Below are 19,586 nucleotides of genomic sequence, written 5' to 3' on the forward strand. Positions count from 1 at the left end.
TTTATAATTGCATCTTATACAAAACAAAATTTCGAATTTTAAAACCCAAACTTGAGTTGAATTGAACATTTGTACTCGGAAGGAGGATGGATTGAAAAATGCAAAATCATTAAACTGCCGTCTACTGTTACACTTATCCAATTTGATTTGAAAACAAATCGTATATCATATAACTCATCTGTGCCCCGAAGAATCTCAACTCTTGCATTGCATATTTCACTTTAATATCAATATTAAAATTACATACATACTTTGGTTACAGGCTCCACATTAGAATCGTGGCAGGAACCACATTTTCTTAATCCTCACACTGATGGCATATATTGGACAACAAATAACAACTCTACGGCAAGTGTTCAAAAAATAAATGTTAGAGAAGAACTGAGCGTTCCGTATAAGTTAGCTAAAATCAACTATAATGGTAAGTAAACTGAGTTGTATGGAGAACACAACCCTAATCCTAACGTATTATGGACTAGGCACTACAGGAATGCCGGCATTGGGTGCGTTTGATATTGGTGACAACAGCCTTTTAGGAGCTCGAATTAACTTTACGGAAAATGAATGGTAATTATCTAAATTATTTGCTATACTCAGAGAAATAAGTTTGCTGATATTAGAAAATACTGTCTGTTAAATTGAAATCGTCATATTTTTTAAGGAAACCATACGAGACGACACACACACGGATAGAATCGAATAACTTGTAAAATCTACCGTTTGAAAATGGATATAGATAGGTCTTTGAAATTTTAAATGTTTGAGTGGTCAAGGTGCCTGAAAATTTTCAGAAAAATATCAAAAATAGTATCCAAAATACCTAAGAGGATTTGCAAATCACCATTTTTTAGTAAACTGGCTGTGGGGGCTACAAATATTGTTTGGTGTAAACATTTTTTACATGGGTTTAGGTTAAAAAAAAGCATTGAAACAAATGGGGGTATGGGCTTTGCGTTGCCTATTTTGTGGTACATATAACATCCGTTTAAGTTGGCCTTAGCTTTAACCATTAAAATTTCAAAGTGTCATCTCCACCCGTTCTCAAACGCTAGATTTTTTATTAGTGTTTATACCTTCCACCATAGGATGGGGGTATACTAATTTCGTCATTCTGTTTGTAACTCCTCGAAAAAATCGTCTAAGACCTCACAAAGTATATATATTCTTGATCGTCATGACATTTTAAGTCGATCTAGCCATGTCCGTCCGTCCGTCTGTCTGTTAAAAGCACGCTAACATTCGAAGGAGTAAAGCTAGCCGCTTGATATGTTGCATAAATACTTCTTATTAGTGTAGGTCGGTTGGGATTGTAAATGGGGTATATCGGCACATGTTTTGATATATTGTAGCTGCCATATAAACCGATCTTGGATCTTGACTTCTTGAGCAACGGCACAATTCTTATCCGATTTGGCTGAATTTGCGATTTGCGCAAGGTTTTTTATTATGATTTCCAACAACTGTGCTGAGTATGATTGAAATCGGTCCATAACCTGATGTAACCTATCTGGGGTCTTGACTTCTTGAGGCTCCAAAGGGCTTAATTGTTATGACTTTTAACCTGATATAGCTGCCATATAAACCGATCTGGGTTCTCGAATTCTTGAGCCTCCAAAGGGCGTAATTATTATCCGATTTGGGTGAAATTTTGTACAACGGCTTCTCCCATGACCTTCTACTTGTCAAATCTGGTCCGAATCGGTCTGTAGCCGGATACAACTCCCATATTAACCGATCTTTCTATTTTATTTCTTGAGCCCCTAAAGGGCGCAATTTTCACTCATTCTTTACACATGGTCCGAATCGGACTATGACTTGATATAGCTCCAATATTAAATCAATTCTTTTCTTTAATCCTTTGTTTGCCTAAAAAGAGATATCGGGAAAAGAACTCGACAAATGCGATCTAAGGTGGAGGGTATATAAGATTCGGCTAGGCCGAATATAACACGCTTTTACTTATTTTCGATTCCATTCTACCATGCCACAATTGAAGCATTTGCTATATATAAGGTTTGTTCGCGTACTTTTCCAGTAAAAATTAGCAGGACAGAAAAAACACCTTTTTCTCTTTTGGTATTCATTTGAATAAACTGTTTCATTCATTTGAATAAACTGCAACATTGCTGCTGGGAAAAAACCTCCAACAAAATTTTGCAAGCTCTCAATTATCGAACATCATCAATTACCGACTTCCAGTAAAAAATTGTGGCTTTGCGTTTTCCCAATTTTTTGATAATTTAGTTTTTTATAAAAATTGCCCATTTTGCATTTCATATAACAACCGTTTAAGTTGGTCTTAGCTCTAACCATCCAAAACTTCAAAGAGTCATCTCTATCAGTTCTCATACCCTCCATTTTGTTTCCTTTTGATCTCATAAGCAAAATACGAAATAATTTTGTTGCCGGCTAACGATAACCCGTGCCGCCACGACGTCCAAATTTGGATGTAGTGCTTTCTAAGGAATCTAGTTGAGTATTTTAGGTTCTAGCATGAAATTGGTAAACTAAGTAAACATATTTATGGAATTTATTACAAAACCTCAAATTGTAGCCTGCACTACTACTAATGTGGCCGTGATAAAATGTACAGTTGGACTCAAAAATTCCTGCTGATTCGGCTCAGCCATGTCCGTCTGTCCGTATATCCTTTCTGTGCTGAAAGTCCGTCTGTTGTTCTCTCAGCCATTTAATTTTTTTGTCCTCAATCATTACCAAACGAAAATTTTAGCATTGGTAAAGCAAGCAGATGCATTTGTAATCTGCAAAAACCATTAACTGATGTTCTAAAATCGCAGGAGGTGTAGCAATTCGCCAGACATTTCCATTGCATCCCCTCATCTCCTTAGTGACGTATCCTGGCAAGCCGTCATTTCTTTGGGATCAGACCACCTCCCCATAGTTTTCACATCGACCACCCGACTTCATAACCTCTTAGCGCCGGATGATTATCAATCAGGCGAAGGCCGATTGGCCTGGCTTCAGAGAGTACACCAATTGCCACTTCAGTGAACTGCCACCCTCTTGAATGTGCTAGTTGCCGAGAGGAAATTCCATGACTTCATTAACGGAGCAGCCGCTCGCTTCATACCTGCCGGTCAAATACGTCAAGTGCGGCCCAATTTCTTGGCGCAGGCGACGGTACTCGCAGATGAACATGATGGGTTTCGTTGCATGGACCCCATTTACCTCTGAATCAGCGAGCTGAATCTGGATGTAAACAGGGTAGTCAATGAACATAGAGATTCCACACTGATGCTGTGAAATCTGGATCTACCTGTAGTCGGGTACCTTTCTCTCCTGTCTTTGAACACTCTTATAGTACCCGATGTCTGGAAGATGGGCAGAGTGATCCCACTATTGAAGCCTGGAAGGGGCCGAGTAACGGAGAGTCGTGCAGACCGATCTCTCTTCTCTCACCAGTAGATGCTTGAGGGACTACTTCTCCCGAGCATAGTTGGAGAATTTTAATTCGCCGAGCATCAGCATGGATTTCGAAGCACATCAATTGCTTAGCATGACATCAGCGCACACATTTGCCGTGGCTTCAATCAGCCCAGACGACATTGAGATCGCATCATATGCGGACGATTGTACGATCATGGCATCAAATCCCCGACCCATTGTTGACATCTGCGACAGGTAAAACGTCTTTAACTTGCTGCTTATTTCGCTCCCAGAGATCTGAAAAACTGCCACCAAATCTTCAGCCACATTTTTCAACACAAATTTGCGAGAGGTGAAACCTTTGAAGAAGAAACCTTCGACAATAAGTTTGTAGTAAAATGTGACGAACTTGGGAATCCTTGCTTTGCGATTTGAAAAATGTGAGGGTAAATTTTTATACCCTCCACCATAAGATGGGGGGTATACTAATTTCGTCATTCTGTTTGTAACTACTCGAAATATTCGTCTGAGACCCCATAAAGTATATATATTCTTGATCGTCGTGACATTTTATGTCGATCTAGCCATGTCCGTCCGTCTGTCCGTCCGTCCGTCCGTCCGTCCGTCCGTCCGTCCGTCTGTCTGTCGAAAGCACGCTAACTTCCGAAGGAGTAAAGCTAGCCTCTTGAAATTTTGCACAAATACTTCTTATTAGTGTAGGTCGGTTGGTATTGTAAATGGGCCATATCGGTCCATGTTTTGATATAGCTGCCATATAAACCGATCTTGGGTCTTGACTTCTTCAGCCTCTAGAGTGCGCAATTCTTAAGCGATTGGGATGAAATTTTGCACGAAGTGTTTTGTTATGATATCCAACAACTGTGCCAACTGTGGATCAAATCGGTTCATAACCTGATATAGCTGCCATATAAACCGATCTTGGGTCTTGACTTCTTGAGCCTCTAGAGTACGCAATTCTTATCCGATTGGAATGAAATTTTGCACGACGTGTTTTGCTATGATATGCAACAACTGTGCCAAGTATGGTTCAAATCGGTTCATAACCTGATATAGCTGCCATATAAACCGATCTGGGGTCTTGACTTCTTGAGCCTCTAGAGTGCGCAATTCTTATTCGATTGGAATGAAATTTTGCACGACGTGTTTTGTTATGATATCCCACAATTGTGCCAAGTATGGTTCAAATCGGTTCATAACCTGATATAGCTGCCATATAAACCGATCTGGGATCTTGACTTTTTGAGCCTCTAGAGGTCGCAATTCTTATCCGATTGGAATGAAATTTTGCACGACGGGTTTTGTTATTATATCCAACAACTGTGCCAAGTATGGTTCAAATCGGTTTATAACCTTATATAGCTGCCATATAAACAGATCTTGGGTCTTGACTTCTTGAGCCTTTAGAGTGCGCAATTCTTATCCGATTGGGATGAAATTTCGCACAACGTGTTTTGTTATGATACCCAACAACTGTGCCAAGTATGGTTCAAATCGGTTCATAACCTGATATAGCTGCCATATAAACCGATTTTGGGTCTTGACTTCTTGAGCCTCTAGAGTGCGCAATTCTTATCCGATTGGAATGAAATTTCGCACGACGTGTTTCGTTATTATATCCAACAACTGTGCCAAGTATGGTTCAAATCGGTTCATAACCTGATATAGCTGCCATATAAACCGATCTTGTGTCTTGACTTCTTGAGCCTCTAGAGGTCGCAATTATTATCCGATTTGCCTGAAATTTTGTACGACGAATTCTCTCATGACCATTAACATACGCGTTTATTATGGTCTGAATCGGTATATAGCCCGATACAGCTCCCATATAAATCGATCTCTCTATTTTACTTCTTGAGCCCACAAAGGGCGCAATTCTTATTCGAATTGGCTGACATTTTACACAGGTCTCCAACATATAATTTAATTGTGGTCCAAACCGGACCATATCTTGATATCGCTCTAATAGCAGAGCAAATCTTTTCTTATATCCTTTTTTTGCCTAAGAAGAGATGCCGGGAAAAGAACTCGACAAATGCGATCCATGGTGGAGGGTATATAAGATTCGGCCCGGCCGAACTTAGCACGCTTTTACTTGTTTTTTCTAAAAATGATCAATTTTAGAGCGGCCTTGATATATATATAAATTGATCAATTAGAGACTTCCGCAGCATTATTCGCATCTACATTTGGTCCTATTTAGAATAAATATAAACAAGAAAATTAATCAACTGGAAGAAAAAAAAAGTTATAAAGGAAATAATGATGTTACATTTTTTGGAAAAACAAAAATGCAAAATTTTAATTTTTTAGGAAATTGTAGGTTATTAAGCGCATAACTTTTGGAAGGAAGGAACTATTAGAATTTTTTAACCTTTCCAATCGGCTCACAAATGGTGACACAATTTTAAAAATACCGACGATAGCGTGATTTAAATTCAGTCCAATAACTAATAAACCTTTTGAGATATTCCAGATCTTAAGGGGTTTACGAGCTCTGTCTTTAAAAAATCAAGTCGGTAGCCCATAATTGACTGTTTGGGAAGCAATTCAAAATTTGACGTGCTCGCGATGACTAACTTTCAAGTCCCATTCAGCCTCTGGACCCACTTGAGTCCCTAAATTTTTCATACTTCTTGGAACCAAATCAACATTGACTACATTAAGTTTCGTGTACATATCTCTATCCGTTTAGAAGTTGCAGAATTATTTCAAAGACTTTTCGATTTGGCAACACTGTACGTTGGAGCATTTCCTGTACCCAGTTTTCGCGGCTCTCTGTTAGCCGACTCGCTTAGAGGGACAGATTAGAAAATTATTAGGGTTTATGTGAGTAGCACGGAGTCCCTGAAATAGGTTTTTCCCAGATAAATTTAGTTTCAGTCTCAAATGGTCGCCTTTTCTCGACTTAAGAGCTTTCTTTCTTGATTGAAAGTATTGTAACAATTTATCAATCAATAAAACCTCGTTTACACTGCTCATTGAAACCGGATTTAATGCACTCGTCTGCTGATTTTATAAAGGGAAAACAGATGATTGAGGCACTAAAAACGAATTTTAATGATCAGTGTAAACGTGTTCTAAGGCATGAATATAAAGTAATTTATTTCAGGTACATTATTATCGAAAAACGGCAGGACTTTGAGAATCCCCTTCAACGTATATATTTCTTTCAAATATACCTAAAAGATTCCGTGGAAGCCAACTCAGTAGAGCAAAGTATTTTTATTACCCTAGAGAATATATTTGACAATAAGCCTACAGTAACATATGGACCATCGCCCTGCAGAGCTGAGGTGAGCATTTGCCTGCGATTTCAGATTTTCTGTCTTGTCTAACCTTTTCGCTTTCTTACAAAATTCAAATTAACTCGCTTTCTCTTTCAGGAACTGCGTTCAAATTATCTTACAGACTGCATATTTACCATTTATGATCCAGATGGCATGGATCGCAATGCTTTACGAATTGAAGTCCAAGGAGAGATGCATTCCATATTCAAATTTCAAGTCCATGGTGAAACTACGACTCACGAGAAGCAATATAAATTAAAGTATAATCTTCATCAGTGTTGTAGAAAAATAATTTATTATTATTATGTAATGTAAAATTCTTAAGAATTTCAGAAGAGTTGCATTATGACGAAAAGGCTATTTACAATTTAGATGTGCGGGTCCATGATGCGAACAACAATACGGGTGAAATATTTGCTATATTGGAGGTTATAGATTTGCCAAATCGTGACCCCATATGGGTAAGACCACTAACAACGGCAACTTTTAATGAAAAAACTGAGCAAGTACGTAGAGAATGAAAAAAATCCCTTAATACTAACTAAAGTATGTCCATCTTCCTAATAGATGTTTCTACTAAAAGCAATTGATGGTGACACTGGTATAAATAGGCCCATATGCTATCGCTTGGAGTTTGAAGAGGATTGTATGGCTTTTCCTATACGTATACAGTCTAAATCAGTAGTAATATTCCAAATTGGACACGATGGAATGCAGCCCCCATATGTTATTAATATTCAAAGTGATATTGATTTGTTTAACTTACCTTATTGGAGACTGAAAAGCTAGGGCGTTATAAATGATTTAGACTGTATATTAGCTTCAAATCTGTACAATGATGTGTAATAATAAATATTGTACCCATTTCAGATTCGAATGTGATTGCTGTTAATTCCACTACAGGAGTTCTAAATGTCAGACCCATTGATCGAGATGTTTTGCATCAACAGATATTCAGTTTTTACGTAAGAATACCTAAGTAAATCTCTTACCTTTTTAAAATACTCAATCAATACTTTTTAGTCCTGTGCATATAAATGCGATAACTCTTCATGGATGATTTGCAATTCGACCATACTTATCGTTCAGGATATTAATGATCATATACCGGAAATATCGTTGACGCCACAAACAGTGCAAATATTAGAAGGGAAATATATAACAGTGCCTTTGGAACAATTTCATGTGGATGACATGGATTTGGTAAGTCAGCCTAAAAGCTTTAAATCTAAATTTTTGAATAGACTAGAAAGCATGTTTGAAGAACAAACAAAAATGAATTTCAACAAGGGCTCATAATTGATAACATTTCCGAGTGCAATATTGGTGAAGGATAAATTGGAGCCGTTCTACCAATTTTATATACATACTTACATGTAAAAGCGTGCTAAGTTCGGCCAGGCCGAATCTTATATACCCTCCGCCATAAGTCGCATTTGTCGAGTTCTTTTCCCGGTATCTCTTTTTTGGCAAACAAATGACGTTTGAAAGAAGTAAAGCAAGTAAAAGCATGCTACCCTCCAACATAGGTCGCATTTGTCGAGTTCTTTTCCCGGTATCTCTTTTTTGCCCAACAAAGGATAATTGAAAGAATTGCTATGCTACTGGAGCTATAACAAGTTATGGTCCGATTCGGACCATAATTGCACTTAATGTTGGAGACCATAGTAAAATTGTGTAAAATTTCAGCCAGATCGAATAAGAATTGCCCTCTTTAGGGGCTCAAGAAGTAATATAGAGAGATCGGTTTATAGGGGAGCTGTATCAGGTTATGGACCGATTTGAACCATACATAGCACAGTTATTGGAAGTCATAAAGAAACACCTCATGCAAGATTTCAGCGTATGAATTGCGCCCTCTAGAGGCTCAAGAAGTCAAGAACCCATATCGATTTATATGACAGCTATATCAGGTTATGAACCGATTTCAACCATACTTAACACAGTTGTTGGAAATAGAAACAAAACAGCTCGTGCAAATGGATAATAATTGCGCCTTCTAGAGGTTCAAGAATTCAAGATCCCAGATCGGTTTATATGACAGCTATATCACATCATACACCGATTTGAACCATATTTAGCACAGTGGTTGGAAGTTATAACGAAACACGTCATGCAAGATTTCAGCCAAATCGGATAGGAATTGTGCCCCCTAGAGGCTCAAGAAGTCAAGAACCCATATCGATTTATATGACAGCTATATCAGGTTATGAACCGATTTCAACCATACTTAACACAGTTGTTGAGAAATACCTCGTGCAAAATTTCAGCCAAATCTAGTGGTTCAAGAAGTCAAGATCCAAGATCGATTTATATGCCAACAATATCAAAACATGGACCGATATGACCCATTTACAATCCCAACCGACCTACACTAATAAGAAGTATTTGTGCAAAATTTCAAGCGGCCAGCTTTACTCCTTCGAAAGTTAACGTGTTTTCGCCAGACAGACGGACAGTCATGGCTAGATCGACTTAAAACGTCATAACGATCATTCGTCTTAGACGAATATTTCGAGGAGTTACAAACAGAATGATGAATATCTCTCAAAAACCTGGCAACCGTGTTTTGGAGTAGTAGCCGCCACATGACCAAGGAGAAAGCTCGCTTAGCCTCACAGCAGTGTTCGCAGCAATTCATCTATTCAGATGGTGTCGTCCGCATTGCGGCTGTGATGTACAAACAAGCCATTCTATGGAACCGCCTGAGTATTGAACAATAGGTGGACTGGTGGAGCGCCGTCAACCATACAACAAAACTGAATGGTATTATAATAAGTCTGACAACTGTAGTGCATAAGTAGTTGGTATAATAATAATATATTGTCAAAGTTGGTATATAAATTAACAACTTTTGCCTGTGGCTCTCTTGCAGGTGAATATAATAAGATTTGCATTTCTTGTCCTTTCCAAAATGTTTGATTTTAAGTTAATTTCCGTTCAGCAAAACACCCAGGAATTTTACGCTTTCAGTAAATGGTACATTGTCTTCTTCCAAGGGCACAGGTTCCACTGTGGGTAACTTATATCTTTCCTGCTGAAAAGAACAACTTCCGCCTTAGACGGATTTACACCTGGACCACTTTCGTTCGCACATAAGGCTACTTGAAGTATAGCTCTAAGAGTGCCTGGAAATTTCCCCTTAACCGCAAAAGCCACATAATCTGTTTACGAGTCCACTTCTACACCTTTTTTCCCCCAGCGACAATAATATATTATCAATGGCTATATTCCAAAGTAGAGGAGACAGTATACTTCTTTGAGGAGTTCCTTTGCTGAACCATCTTTTCAGGTTTACAGATCCCATGCCTGCCGTAATACATCTTCTAATGAGTATGTTATTAATAAACTTTTATACGGTAGTATTGATATCTATATACTCCAGCTCCCTTATGATTGACGTCGGTTTTACATAATTGGAAGCACCCTCAATGGCAAGAAATGCTACCGTTGTGAGTTCCTTGAAATCAAGAGAGCGTTCCATTTTACCGACTATATGGATGCTGTTTCCGAGGCAGACGATCTCCTAAGACGTGTTTATATCAACCTCTCTAGGGTCTACAGCTTAAAGACTGACAGATGTAAGGAGGTGTGGTAAGGTTTTCGGGTTTTGAAATTAAAACGACCTTTGTATCCCTCCATCCCACATGTAAATACGACATTCTGGTACGAGCAGAGTATATGTCCCTAAGCCAAGTTCCAGCCTGTCACACCGGACACAACCGGTGATACATTATCAAGGCTTGACAACTTAAAGGAGTCGAAACTTTTTATACCCACCACCATAGGATAGGGGGTATATTCATTTACTCATTCCGTTTGCAACACATCGAAAAATCAATATCCGACCCTACAAAGTATATTTATATTTCGGATTATCGTAAAATTCTAAGACAATTTAACGATGTCTGTGTGTCCGTCCGTCTGTAATCACTGTACAGCCTTCAAAAATTGAGATATTAAGTTGAAATTTGGCACAGATATGCTTTTTGATGCACGCTGGTTTAGCTCTTGAACGGGCCAAATCGGACCATATTTGGATATAGCTACTATATAGACCGATCTGGCGATAAAGTGTCTGAACCCCATAAATGCGTTATTTTTTATCCGATTTCGGTGAAATTTAATACAGGGAGTAGTTTGAGGCTTCCCGACATCTGACCCAAATATGATTCAGATCGGACGATATTTAGATATATATACCGATTAGCCATATATACCGATCTGCCGATAAAGGGTCTGAAGCCCATAAAACTTTATTTATTATCTGATTTCGGTGAAATTTAAAACAAGGAGTAGTTTGAGGCTTCCCGACATCTGACCCAAATATGATTCAGATCGGACTATATTTAGATATAGCTGCCTCGTACAAACTGGGTACTGTTGATTCTTTTGCTGATTTAATTTTTGCGTTAATTAAGCTTCATTAAGTTTCATTAGACATTGGTCTAAGGAGTTCAATGACTTTTATGTCACTAAGAGCTTATTTGTAAGCCTAGTTCGCCCTGTATTGGGTTATGGGTGCGTCATATGGAGCCCGTTTTACATTTGTTACTCTGATAGGATCGAATCAGTTCAGATCCAATTTTCGCTTTACGTGGCCTGAATTGGAACCCGTCGGAATTATTTCAGCCTTACGTCGTTTAGTGTTGATTGATCCTCCTTCTTCTTCTTCATCATTTATCATTAAATTACTACGGAGTCTAATCGATTCTCCATTCCTGACAACCTAGATAACATTTAATGTTCCCTCTCGGAGAACTCGCAATTTTGAATTTGGCATTGTACATGTACGATTGTATACAAAGTAACATCATATACAAAGTAACTAATTATTGGTCACTTTGTAGTTAATTGCTAATTTGTTTCATATTTCTAGGCTCAATACTTACGGCGTCATATTCTACAACTCTGACCACGGAACAGTAGAACCTGGCTTTTGAGTAGTAGTTATCAGTTTTTAGGAATCGTTCTCCTTATTTATTTGCCTTTCACATGGGCTCTGTAACTTTATCTACAACTCCATTTGTGGACCAGTAGAACTTTGCCAATTGCATACGCCGATTAATCACCTGTCACCTAGTCTACAACTTCTTCTGCGGACCAGTAGTACACTGCTAATTAACGGTTATATTGTGATTATGTTTACCTCGCTGTTTTCTGTTGTTTTTGGAAGTCACTCTTTATACGTTGTTTTGAAAGAATTCGTGTGTAGGGATGCATTAGTTACATTACTGGCTGAGGTACTATCTGCAGTCGGTACTATAGAACCACGATTTACCCGCCACATTCCAGAATTTTGTGTGTACGCGCTTTCCACGCATGGGGAAGCGTCCCCTCGACCGAAGGAATGAAGGAAAATAAACAAGTGAAAATGCATTAAGTTGGGCCGGGCTAAACTTTGGATACCCACCACCTCGGATATATATATATATATATATATATATATATATATATATATATATATATATATATATATATATATATATATATATATATATATATATATATATATATATATATATATATATATATATATATACATATATATATATATATATATTAACCACCTTACGTCATAATACGGTGAAAATTCATCATATATGAACACATAGAAACTATATATAAATATGGTCCGATCTTTATCATACTTGGGTCAGATGGCGGGAGGCTTGAAGCAACTCACTGATTCAAATTTCAGCGAGGCTTCAGATTTGCGGTCTATATGGTAGCTATATCCAACTATGGTCCAATTTGGCCCGTTCAGGAACTTAACCTGCGTGCAGAAAAAATATATAATTGTGTCGAATTTTAGCTCAATATATCAGTTTTTGAAGGCTGTAGAGTGATTGCAGCAGACGGACGGACAGACACACGGACATCGTTAAATCGTCTTAGAATTTTACGACGATCCGAAATATATATACTTTGTAGGGTCGGAAATGGATATTCCGATGTGTTGCAAACGGAATGCCTAAATGAATATACCCCGGTGGCGGTGGGTATAAAAATACTATAATTTTTTGTAGGATCTAAGACAAAATTTCGAGAGGGTATCAAATAAGTTTTCAATAAGCAGAGTGTAATCGATTTACTACGCATAAAATCCATAAGCAACTATTATTGTAAGCGAATTCACTTATTATTGATAAAATTGACTATATAAAATTCGCTTTTACTCCAAACCAGCAAAATTAAAGCTTCTAGGAAACGAATAAGGATAATGGAGAAACCGGTTTATATGGCAGCTATATCCGGTTATAGACCGATTTGAACCGTACATGGAAAATAGAACACCGCATGCAAAATTTCAGCCAAATCCGACAAACGATCATTCGTCTTAGACGAATATTTCGAGGAGTTACAAACAGAATGATGAATATCTCTCAAAAACCTGGCAACCGTGTTTTGGAGTAGTAGCCGCCACATGACCAAGGAGAAAGCTCGCTTAGCCTCACAGCAGTGTTCGCAGCAATTCATCTATTCAGATGGTGTCGTCCGCATTGCGGCTGTGATGTACAAACAAGCCATTCTATGGAACCGCCTGAGTATTGAACAATAGGTGGACTGGTGGAGCGCCGTCAACCATACAACAAAACTGAATGGTATTATAATAAGTCTGACAACTGTAGTGCATAAGTAGTTGGTATAATAATAATATATTGTCAAAGTTGGTATATAAATTAACAACTTTTGCCTGTGGCTCTCTTGCAGGTGAATATAATAAGATTTGCATTTCTTGTCCTTTCCAAAATGTTTGATTTTAAGTTAATTTCCGTTCAGCAAAACACCCAGGAATTTTACGCTTTCAGTAAATGGTACATTGTCTTCTTCCAAGGGCACAGGTTCCACTGTGGGTAACTTATATCTTTCCTGCTGAAAAGAACAACTTCCGCCTTAGACGGATTTACACCTGGACCACTTTCGTTCGCACATAAGGCTACTTGAAGTATAGCTCTAAGAGTGCCTGGAAATTTCCCCTTAACCGCAAAAGCCACATAATCTGTTTACGAGTCCACTTCTACACCTTTTTTCCCCCAGCGACAATAATATATTATCAATGGCTATATTCCAAAGTAGAGGAGACAGTATACTTCTTTGAGGAGTTCCTTTGCTGAACCATCTTTTCAGGTTTACAGATCCCATGCCTGCCGTAATACATCTTCTAATGAGTATGTTATTAATAAACTTTTATACGGTAGTATTGATATCTATATACTCCAGCTCCCTTATGATTGACGTCGGTTTTACATAATTGGAAGCACCCTCAATGGCAAGAAATGCTACCGTTGTGAGTTCCTTGAAATCAAGAGAGCGTTCCATTTTACCGACTATATGGATGCTGTTTCCGAGGCAGACGATCTCCTAAGACGTGTTTATATCAACCTCTCTAGGGTCTACAGCTTAAAGACTGACAGATGTAAGGAGGTGTGGTAAGGTTTTCGGGTTTTGAAATTAAAACGACCTTTGTATCCCTCCATCCCACATGTAAATACGACATTCTGGTACGAGCAGAGTATATGTCCCTAAGCCAAGTTCCAGCCTGTCACACCGGACACAACCGGTGATACATTATCAAGGCTTGACAACTTAAAGGAGTCGAAACTTTTTATACCCACCACCATAGGATAGGGGGTATATTCATTTACTCATTCCGTTTGCAACACATCGAAAAATCAATATCCGACCCTACAAAGTATATTTATATTTCGGATTATCGTAAAATTCTAAGACAATTTAACGATGTCTGTGTGTCCGTCCGTCTGTAATCACTGTACAGCCTTCAAAAATTGAGATATTAAGTTGAAATTTGGCACAGATATGCTTTTTGATGCACGCTGGTTTAGCTCTTGAACGGGCCAAATCGGACCATATTTGGATATAGCTACTATATAGACCGATCTGGCGATAAAGTGTCTGAACCCCATAAATGCGTTATTTTTTATCCGATTTCGGTGAAATTTAATACAGGGAGTAGTTTGAGGCTTCCCGACATCTGACCCAAATATGATTCAGATCGGACGATATTTAGATATATATACCGATTAGCCATATATACCGATCTGCCGATAAAGGGTCTGAAGCCCATAAAACTTTATTTATTATCTGATTTCGGTGAAATTTAAAACAAGGAGTAGTTTGAGGCTTCCCGACATCTGACCCAAATATGATTCAGATCGGACTATATTTAGATATAGCTGCCTCGTACAAACTGGGTACTGTTGATTCTTTTGCTGATTTAATTTTTGCGTTAATTAAGCTTCATTAAGTTTCATTAGACATTGGTCTAAGGAGTTCAATGACTTTTATGTCACTAAGAGCTTATTTGTAAGCCTAGTTCGCCCTGTATTGGGTTATGGGTGCGTCATATGGAGCCCGTTTTACATTTGTTACTCTGATAGGATCGAATCAGTTCAGATCCAATTTTCGCTTTACGTGGCCTGAATTGGAACCCGTCGGAATTATTTCAGCCTTACGTCGTTTAGTGTTGATTGATCCTCCTTCTTCTTCTTCATCATTTATCATTAAATTACTACGGAGTCTAATCGATTCTCCATTCCTGACAACCTAGATAACATTTAATGTTCCCTCTCGGAGAACTCGCAATTTTGAATTTGGCATTGTACATGTACGATTGTATACAAAGTAACATCATATACAAAGTAACTAATTATTGGTCACTTTGTAGTTAATTGCTAATTTGTTTCATATTTCTAGGCTCAATACTTACGGCGTCATATTCTACAACTCTGACCACGGAACAGTAGAACCTGGCTTTTGAGTAGTAGTTATCAGTTTTTAGGAATCGTTCTCCTTATTTATTTGCCTTTCACATGGGCTCTGTAACTTTATCTACAACTCCATTTGTGGACCAGTAGAACTTTGCCAATTGCATACGCCGATTAATCACCTGTCACCTAGTCTACAACTTCTTCTGCGGACCAGTAGTACACTGCTAATTAACGGTTATATTGTGATTATGTTTACCTCGCTGTTTTCTGTTGTTTTTGGAAGTCACTCTTTATACGTTGTTTTGAAAGAATTCGTGTGTAGGGATGCATTAGTTACATTACTGGCTGAGGTACTATCTGCAGTCGGTACTATAGAACCACGATTTACCCGCCACATTCCAGAATTTTGTGTGTACGCGCTTTCCACGCATGGGGAAGCGTCCCCTCGACCGAAGGAATGAAGGAAAATAAACAAGTGAAAATGCATTAAGTTGGGCCGGGCTAAACTTTGGATACCCACCACCTCGGATATATATATATATATATATATATATATATATATATATATATATATATATATATATATATATATATATATATATATATATATATATATATATATATATATATATATACATATATATATATATATATATTAACCACCTTACGTCATAATACGGTGAAAATTCATCATATATGAACACATAGAAACTATATATAAATATGGTCCGATCTTTATCATACTTGGGTCAGATGGCGGGAGGCTTGAAGCAACTCACTGATTCAAATTTCAGCGAGGCTTCAGATTTGCGGTCTATATGGTAGCTATATCCAACTATGGTCCAATTTGGCCCGTTCAGGAACTTAACCTGCGTGCAGAAAAAATATATAATTGTGTCGAATTTTAGCTCAATATATCAGTTTTTGAAGGCTGTAGAGTGATTGCAGCAGACGGACGGACAGACACACGGACATCGTTAAATCGTCTTAGAATTTTACGACGATCCGAAATATATATACTTTGTAGGGTCGGAAATGGATATTCCGATGTGTTTCAAACGGAATGCCTAAATGAATATACCCCGGTGGCGGTGGGTATAAAAATACTATAATTTTTTGTAGGATCTAAGACAAAATTTCGAGAGGGTATCAAATAAGTTTTCAATAAGCAGAGTGTAATCGATTTACTACGCATAAAATCCATAAGCAACTATTATTGTAAGCGAATTCACTTATTATTGATAAAATTGACTATATAAAATTCGCTTTTACTCCAAACCAGCAAAATTAAAGCTTCTAGGAAACGAATAAGGATAATGGAGAAACCGGTTTATATGGCAGCTATATCCGGTTATAGACCGATTTGAACCGTACATGGAAAATAGAACACCGCATGCAAAATTTCAGCCAAATCCGACAAAATTTGTGGCTTCCAAAGGCTTAAGAAGTCAAATCGGGAGATCGGTTTATATGGGAGCTATATCAGGTTATGAACCGATTTAAAACGTAATCAACACAGATGTTGAAGGTCATAACAGAATGCAATGTGCAAAATTTAAGACAAATCGAATGAAAATTGCGGATTCCAGGGGCTCAATAAGTCAAATCTGGAGATCGGTTTATATGAGAGCTATATCCAAATCTGTGCAAAATTTCAAGCGGGTAGCTTAACGCATTCGACCGCTATCGTGATTTCGACTGACGGACGGTGGACGGACATGGCTAGATCGAATCAGAATGTCGAGAGGATCCGGAATATATATACTTTATGGGGTCACAGATCAATATTTCGAGGTGTTATAAACGGAATGACTAGATTAGTATACCCCCATCCTATGGTGTGCTTGAAGGCGGCATCTCTAACCGTGTGCCATATATTGGGAAGCCAACCAGCAATGAGACTTATTAATTTCAAGGCTAGCTACTACTATATCTTCAGTGCTTAGCTACGAAAGAAACCGAACCATAGTCAGGATTCAGAATTTCTACCACTGTTGCGTAAGCTTCGTCTTCTGAGTCAGCCAGGAGTTCATCCTCATAAGATTCTTTCTATCTTGTCATGATGAGTTTTCCTACGCATCCAGGGGCAGTTGAGAAAGCAGTGGAACCACTCTTCCTTACAATATGGGATACTTGCGATGTGGACCTTTGGAGCTCCATCCTTCGCTGGTGGGGCACACCTTGAGCCCAATCTAACGGGATGACTCACCCACATAGGACTTATCGGATCCCGTTTCGACGTCTACCCTTCCTGTCTTGATTGTGGCAGTGGAACCATTCTTCCTTACGATTTTGGACACTTGCAATGTGGACCTTTGGAGCTCCGTCCTTCCGCGCTGGGGCACACCCTGAGCCCAATCTAACCGGATGACTAGCCAACACAGAATTTGTCGGATCCCGTTTCGACGTATAGCCCTACCGTCTTGGTCTGGGTGGGGGGATTTTCAGTCTCCTGCAATCCACCAGACTTTAGAGCTTTAGTTGATAGTTCCACGGACAAATGTTCACCAACAACTGCTAAGTAGTCTCCTGATTCCCCAACCCCACTGCTTCTATAGACATTCAGCTTTAGCTTGTAGAATCAGTAGGACACACCTATTTCAGTCCGGTTGAGATCTCCGATAGCAGGAGTTTTGTACTAATGCTGCATTTCTCTGGTCGCCTTCAACCTCATCCGATCGACCAATCTTCAAGTCGTTGGTTGGGATTACAGTCCCTTAGTCTCCCAAGTGTGGAATCAGGATTAGGGAATCCTTGATATCCAAGCGTGTGCCATTGGTCGAGAAGTGTGTGTGGAGAAGTAAGTGTGGGAGAATTGGAATTGTTTGAAGAGATATTGGACAGAATCTGAGACTAATTGTTAATTGATAGTACAATTAACAAGGTTTGAAATTATGGGCCAGTCAAATGGACGGATATAATTCACAATGATGCCGAAGAGAAGTTCCAGCCGATTATAGAAAAACAAATACTTATGTGTCTTGACTGTCTTTTGCAGCCAATTTATTATACCCACCACCGAAGGATGGGGGTATATTCATTATGTCATTCCTTTTGAAACACATCGAAATACCCATTTTCGACCCTATAAAGTATATATATTCTTGATCAGCGTAAAAATCTAATACGATCTAGCCATGTCTGTCCGTCTGTCTGTTGAAATCACGCTACAGTCTTTAAAAATAGAGATATTGAGCTGAAACTTTGCACGGGTTCTTTTTTTGTCCATAAGCAGGTTAAGTTCGAAGATGGGCTATATCGGACTATATCTTGATATAGCCCCCATATAGACCGATCCGCCGATTTGGGGTATTAGGCCCATAAAAGCCACATTTATTATCCGATTTTGCTAAAATTTTGGACAGTGAGTTGTGTTAGGCCATTCGATATTCTTCTTCAATTTGGCACAGATCGGTACAGATTTGGATAAAGCTGCCATATAAACCGATCTCTCGATTTAGGGTCTTAGGCTCATAAAAGCCACATTTATTATCCGATTTTGCTGAAATTTGGGACAGTGAGTTATGTATGGCCCTTCGATACCCCTCTTCAATTTGGCCCAGATCGGTTCAGATTTGGATATAGCTGCAATATAGACCGATGTCTCGATTTGAGGTTTTGGGCCCATAAAAGGCGTATTTATTGTCCGATTTTGCCAAAATTTGGGAGAGTGAGTTATGTAGGGCCTTTCCACATCCCTCTTTAATTTGGTTCAGATCTGTCCAGATTTGGATATAATTGCCATATAGACCGATCTCTCGGTTTTTGGTTTTGGGGCCATAAAAGGCGCATTTATTGTCCGATTTCGCCGAAATTTTGGACAGTGAGTTGTGTAAGGCCCTTCGACAGCCTCTTCAATTTGGCCCAGACCGATCTCTCGATTTAAAGTCTTGGCCCCATAAAAGGCACCTTTATAATCCGATTTCCATGAAATTTGACACAGTGACTTATGTTAGGCTTTTCGACATTCGCGTCGTATATGATTCAGATCGGTCTATATTTGGATATGACTACCAAAAAGACCAATATTTTGTTCTACAAAATTGAACAATGGCTTGTACTTATTAGACTACTCAATATCCGTATCGAATTTGGTTCAAATCGGACCATATTTCGATAAAGCTGCTATGGGGGCATAAATGATGCATTTTCACCGGAT

At 38.5% G+C, this 19,586-nt stretch overlaps 1 protein-coding gene across 1 annotated transcript in view; it reads left to right on the forward strand.

Annotated features, from left to right (window-relative positions):
- LOC106093219 (fat-like cadherin-related tumor suppressor homolog) overlaps window positions 1-19,586 on the forward strand; it is a 76,885-nt gene that overhangs the window by 14,440 nt on the left and 42,859 nt on the right. The window contains exons 2-9 of the mRNA XM_059363440.1: window positions 263-421; window positions 480-567; window positions 6,518-6,701; window positions 6,792-6,955; window positions 7,021-7,201; window positions 7,263-7,341; window positions 7,566-7,660; window positions 7,719-7,898. Coding sequence (XP_059219423.1) covers window positions 263-421; window positions 480-567; window positions 6,518-6,701; window positions 6,792-6,955; window positions 7,021-7,201; window positions 7,263-7,341; window positions 7,566-7,660; window positions 7,719-7,898 — 1,130 coding nt within the window. The remainder of the gene's footprint in view (window positions 1-262; window positions 422-479; window positions 568-6,517; window positions 6,702-6,791; window positions 6,956-7,020; window positions 7,202-7,262; window positions 7,342-7,565; window positions 7,661-7,718; window positions 7,899-19,586) is intronic.

Source organism: Stomoxys calcitrans, chromosome 2 (assembly GCF_963082655.1).
Source record: "Stomoxys calcitrans chromosome 2, idStoCalc2.1, whole genome shotgun sequence".
Taxonomy (NCBI): domain Eukaryota; kingdom Metazoa; phylum Arthropoda; class Insecta; order Diptera; family Muscidae; genus Stomoxys; species Stomoxys calcitrans.